At 41.6% G+C, this 6481-nt stretch overlaps 1 protein-coding gene across 1 annotated transcript in view; it reads right to left on the reverse strand.

Moving 5' to 3' along the window:
• The window catches only part of mgmt (O-6-methylguanine-DNA methyltransferase), a 40237-nt gene extending 37975 nt beyond the window's left edge, over window positions 1-2262 (reverse strand). Inside the window, exon 1 of the mRNA XM_055030097.1 lies at window positions 2182-2262. Coding sequence (XP_054886072.1) covers window positions 2182-2214 — 33 coding nt within the window. The 5' untranslated portion in view covers window positions 2215-2262. The remainder of the gene's footprint in view (window positions 1-2181) is intronic.
• Between the last annotated feature and the right edge of the window lie 4219 nt (window positions 2263-6481).

The following is a 6481-nucleotide window of genomic DNA, read 5'->3' on the forward strand; positions in this document are numbered from 1 at the left end:
ACTCCTACCGCTCACTGCTGGCAGGTCCCCTAGTGGCCAGGTCATGTCATGGCATGGGTGCCCTGTGAGTGAGCTTGTACCAGGTCTGCCCTTGACATGCCCCCCTCCTCTTCTTCTCCGCCTTTACTCCTCCTCCTCCTGCTTTTCCTCCTCCACAGAGAAGAGAGAGCAGACTGTCCGGATGGGGCACTGGGGGTGCCAGCTGGTGCCAGCTGCGAAGGGAGATATCCAAGGTGGCGGACACCTGTCCTAGCTTGTGCCCCCAGCTCCCACAATGCATCTGGTGCAGCCCTGCAGACCCATCGTGGGGAAATGAGGCGCTAACCTTGAGGAGAAATGCTCCCAGCGACGCATTAAGAGAGGCCCTAATTGCCGAGCTCCAGCACTGCCAAATGACATTAGGAAGTGCTGTCGTTTACTTTAACATAATGGCTCAGCGTGTTTTTTGGCTAAACTTCCTTCTGCTTCTCTGAGGTGCTTCGCCACCGTCGCCATTTTGGCTTTGTCACGACCAATCAGTGGAGGACTTAAGGATGAATCTTAAGGACAGAAGCTGCAAATACGTCACAAATTCTGGCATTCGAGTCTGAAACTTAACCACGTCTTTCCAAGTAAAAATGTAGAACTTCACAGGACAACTCGCTATACCATGAAACTGCCATTTGTGTGGAAAGTAAAGTCATTTACAGCACAAACAGAGTGAGTTATTATATTATTTATTCCCCTGTTTTATGATGAAACCATGTTTTTATGGCAGGGCCATTACAAAGAAATACTAACACAGTCCACTCAGTGTGATTAAATTAAACAAGCATGCTCATTACATTATGCATACTGTAATAAGAATAGCCATGACCGGTCTGTAGCAGTATAGCAGGCTCCACAGAGACTGATCACATGTTTCACTGCTGTGCTAGATTTTTGGGGCACCCATTAGCAGAACAAAAATCACCTTTGATTTAATGAAAGGTCCTCATTTGCTTACCGGCTCCCCTCACTTACGGGCACATGGTTAAATTAAGCACCCGTAGTCTCCTCCATCCCCCCTCCCATCATCCCTCCACTGTTGCCTCCATTCGAAGGAGACACCGTCCCCTTTCCTGCAGTATAATGCTGTGATGATTCTATGATCTGGTGTTTCAAGTCTGCAGGAGTGTCAGAAATCCACTGCAAGGTGCTTCTAATTGCAGATACACCTCAGCACTTGAAAGTAATGAATGTGAGCATGGCGAAACCTCCAAGGATCAAACGCTAGTAATACATCATCAGTTCTGAAAAGGGTAATTCGTTTCTCTTCGCCAAGCAAAATATTAGAAGTTCAGATATGGGGTTTTATTATTAATTTATTCTCCCCCAATACATGATTTTTGTAATTGAAGTGCTATGAATAAAGTAACCCATATAACTTAGTGAGATCATATGCATCCGTTGACTAGATGTGGGATTTGAGTGTGCAAATATTGTCTGTAGCAAAGCGCAACAAGGATGAGTCTTTGTCAAATATACTTTGGTGATATCTTTGATTGAATTTGAAGCTATGTATTTCCCAAGATCCTTGCAAATCACTCTTTATTGTGTCTCATCTTAGCTCTATAGTGTTATTTACCACACTTTGAGCAAGCCTAACTCCTTGAATTTATTTGAGGTTTTGTTCCAATAAATCCTCATATTGGTGGCAAGTCTATTCTAATTGTTTGAGATTTCAAATTCAGAAGACATCTGTTGCATTCTCTGTTTCCCCCTGTCAGAAAGACCCATGCAAACAATCCAAATGTTCTTTCTAAACTTTACTTCACCTGATCCCTCTGAAGAGCATCACCTCCATTCACCAGCGGGTAATTGTGCCACAGGGACCCAGTCAAAATAAGTCCAGCAGTTCACTATAAGACGGCCTCTTGCTGCTGGTTGACCCCTGTAGCCACCAATCTGCTGACCCTGGGAGCATCGGGGTAAGAAGTTCAAAGCCCAGCTGTCTGCACATGATCTCTCCGTCTAGGCCGTGGTTGTGCACCGCGGGGGCCACTTCCCCTGCTGACTAAACCTGGTCTTTTCTAAAACAAAATCAGGATATGCCATGCTACTCTAATGGCGCTGTAAACAACTTAAACTCAGTTGAGCACAGAATGTTTGTGTGTTCGCGGGATGTAATTTACAACCTTGTGGTGAATGCAAGCTACCAACCTCGTGCAGGGACGAAGAGTCGGGGCTGCTCATGGCATCTGCTCATACAGGCCGCTGAGGAGTAGGCATAACAATGTGCCATTCACGGGCCAGATGATGTCCAACTGTGAAGAAGAGCTCAAACAGGAAGGGCAATAGAAGGGCAAAATGACAGAAGAGGTTGATGGACTTCACAAAAAAAGCCAAAACCAACTTAAAAAAAAAAAAAAAAACATGCTGGATATTTCTGGGGAAAAAAAATCACTTAATAAGTTTAATTTGGTTAACAAATAATAATTTTGCTAACGCATATTTATAGATCGGGAGTGCATTGTAATTGCAGTGGCCAGACAAATCAAAGTTGTGGTCTGCAGTTAAAGCCAAGTCTCAGAGACCTGTCATCGGCGGTGTACAGTCAGGAGGTGGCTACCCCCTCGGGGAGGAGAGAAAGTGCTGGGGGGTCTGAGGTGTAAAAACCAAGGAATTTCAGCAGCTGATAAATGAGGCTCTTCCTAACTGCATATGGTATGTGTTTTAAACTGCCTCCCCCTTGGCCCTCCTTGTAGCCAGCCATCCTTCATGAAGAGTTCAGGGGCCCTCTGCTGTTTGGGGCCCTGTTTTGTTGCCAAGACAGGCCCCCTGCATAGGCTGCATATGGGACTGTAAGATGATGGGCTTGGCTGGCTTTCATGAATTGTTATGGTGGTGTTATAAAGGCTTCACATTGGGTCATTGTTAATTTACACTGACTTTGTAAGCTATTAGTTTTACAAAGAAAATGGTTTTGTCACTCAGAATATACACCTGCTACCTGAGAATAACAGAAGTGGAAGTCTAATATGTTGAAAAGAAAAAGCAGTCAAAAGGAATAGAATTAAATGACATCTGTCTGACGGTTTCTTAATGTAGTCTCGAAGTCAGGACAAACCCGAAAACAGCTTTGACACAACCTTTCTTTAAATAGATTCCACTTATCGAAGTGGGGAGCCACTCTCTGCAGAAAAAAAATAGACAGTATGCGTCGGGGTGACACTGTGAACTTTCCCGACATCAACAGTAGGACTTGTAAATTTTAACTAGTGACAGTAAGGTGACCCTTTTGGAGCAATTGGCACTTAGTATCCCTCATTTCTCCAGGTTACATCCGACTGTTTGCCATAGTGGCTGTTCACTGTCCTTTTCTGTATTCTTTCAACCAGCCAGCTGGACACATATGCCCCCCGGTTATTCCACTGGACCTTTACCTCCTCTCTTATAACAGCACCCCACTCCCTCAGTCTTTCAAATGTATTCTACTCATTGTTTACTGTACATGCGGGTCCACAGTAATAATAAATAAGGAGCGTGTGTGCCGTGCCAACATGATTGATTACGACAGGGAGGCAAGGTCAGGATGGAGGAACAGGCTAGGGCTGTCCGACTCATTGAGTTAACACTGTATCCGTATTGTATGAATGTCACCAGCGATCCTGTGATTTATTACTACAGCCACTGCTCAATTCTGCTTTTCTACCTCCCCCTTTCTTTTGGTACCTGACCGAGATACAGGATATGAGTAAAAGTGTGGACAAAATTCAGTATGCTATTGAGCAGGCTTCATCGTTATTAGGGTATTTTTTTATCATTTGAAACTTTATTTTTTTCTAATTTTGTGAATCTGAAAATATACATAGAAAAAAATTGTTAGGACTTGTTCAATGGATTTTTTTCTGAAGAAGACAATTAAACCTGAGTATGTATTAGACTTTTTATTCAATGTCTTAATAAATACTTTTTACTGTATGAATTTTATACACATTGCTAAAACAAACTTAGAAACTACCAAATAAAATCACATGCATTTTATTTTGGTAGTGTTGAATATAGTTTTGAATATGATTTTAACTTAGAAGTTAAAATTAAGTACTTTTAGAAGCTAAAAGAGACTTAAAATGTGGACATAATCAACTTTTAGCTGCTCTTGCCTAAGCAAATCGGTTTCAATTTTGAATTTTATTTTATTCAAATGAACTGGTTAGATTCCTACCAACCTGTTTCTTAACAATCTAAACTTTGACACAGAAATTGTATTTTATTCATTACATGAAGTTATAAATCAGCATGTAAATCAACAGTTCATTAAAGTATGCATCTAGACTTTCTTAGCCCTACAATCAGTTTGCTGTTTGCAGGTTTTGTGGGATAATTTCATAATAACAACAAAACCTGTGGCAGGTTGCACAAATGACAACCTGCCACAAAATTCAAAAGTTTACTTTGCTGAAAATGTATCATTAGCTTAGCATATTAACATGGAAGTTGTTTGATAGAACGAACATTGGCAAATTTAAAAATGATCTCTTCTACAATTGTAGATATTGAAAACTGCTCAGCTAAATTAGATTATATTCCACAGATGTAACATTTTCAGCTTTGAGTTATTTTAAATGCCTAAGTTCAATTAAAATAAGTGGCTCATTGGAGTACCTGTCGGCATTATATTGTTAAGAGAATGTAATCACATTTCTTCAAACTCACTGTGAAATTAGATCTATTTATGACAGGAAAGGTAAATACTACTGATGAAAACTTTCTCGAAACATCCTTCAAAAAATAGAAACCAGTTTTTAAATTACAATGGTGGTAATTCATCGATAATATAACGCACCGAATACAGAAGAGAATAAAAAGAAATGGCTGACTGAACACATATTCAATTTGAATTCTTATCAATAGTTTTTAGCTCGATTTGTTCTAAAAATAAAGCAATGAATGTGTTTAAATTTTACCAACAAAATTTGGTGTTTAAGTACATTTCAATTTCCTTTTAATTAATTTATTTTTTTGTTTTTTTCATATGAAGAAGTCTATTTATATCTGTTTTCATTTCACCTGTACTCAGCACCTATGTTAAATAAATTGAAAAAAAAAATCTGAACGAACTGACAGAATTGTTTATCTGCTTGAATACACCTCCACATCCCACAAATACGCACACACACAAAGTCATTGTCACTTCCCAACGATATATACTGAACTACTCTTTCTTTTGAGAGAATCTAACCTTTCGTCTTGGACTGAATACACAATGCCCCTCTGGACCCCTGGACTGCTCACTCTTTAGTGCATGTCAAGAAGACACCAGTCTGAACTATTTCCTCTGGGAGGTGGGTAAGCAAGCGCCACGCTCTGTCAGTTAGCGTAAAATGTTTCAGACTGAAGATGGATGGAGACGACGTGTCACTGCGGCTCAAACGGGCTTTCACTGCTGCCATGGCCATGTCCTGGTCACATCAACCCAAGCGACCGAATCGCTAGGACCTGTCCTTCCTTTTGAGTTAGCATATACACTACATGACAGAGCTTGTGGCCTTCAGTCACTCAGGGCAGCAAGAAAGGGAAGAAAAGGTTCTTTTTGTATGGTAGGTCATCTGGATCAAAGTGAATGCTTCGGTTGACTTGTTTTGTTTTAGTGAACTTTCACTGTTTTGCTTGCAAAAGGAGGAATCACGTCATTGTCCATCGTGTGCAGCTTGGTTTTCAATCACAGAAAATCACAATTAAAGCAAACCACTTGAAAGTCTGGAAGGGCTCTGACAAGAAGGGGACCCTGACATGGAAAATCTTTGGGTGCTGACCTCTTTCTTTGACCCCCACCCCCAATATGTTTCCACAGGCAATTCCATAACTCTCCAGCCAACATTTAAATGCTTCCTGTTTGACAGGAAGTTCCACATGACTCTGTGGGACAAGGGCTTATATTCAACTGTGCGAAACGGCAGCATGCTGAACCCACAGTTAATTTATATCACATCTCATCACCTCTCTTTCCTTGTGGAAGACTGCACCCACACATGTAAGCATTCAGAGAGTAAAATGTGAGCGCTGGCCGTTTTGGTCATGCTCACATGCTGGTTCTCAAAGCGTGGCCCCTCATTTGAGTCATAGGTACCGCATGCATCTGCCTTACACACTCGCTCAAGTAAAAGTCTCTGTGTGACAAGATATTTTTCTCACACTTTTACTCTCCCTCTCTGTGTCTCTTACTCACTCACTCACTCACTATTTCACTGTGTTGTTATTGGAATGTGTGTGTGTGCTGGTGCGGACTGTGAAACTGATGAATGACCAGCCATGGCAGATTCATAGTCCGGATCTTGGTGCAGCTGGAGAGGAAACTAATGGCAAGCTGGGACTATGGAGGTCTCAGAGCTAATACCTGTCTCTTCCATCAGGAGACCTGGGGGCATTTTTTTACACCCAGCCAAATAAGAGCCAGCCCCCCACCACCACCAGCACTCCTACTTTTAACACCTTCCAACTCCTCGCTGCTACTCCCGCA

This window comes from Poeciliopsis prolifica, unplaced genomic scaffold, assembly GCF_027474105.1.
Source record: "Poeciliopsis prolifica strain line A6 unplaced genomic scaffold, Auburn_PproV2 SCAFFOLD005, whole genome shotgun sequence".
Taxonomy (NCBI): domain Eukaryota; kingdom Metazoa; phylum Chordata; class Actinopteri; order Cyprinodontiformes; family Poeciliidae; genus Poeciliopsis; species Poeciliopsis prolifica.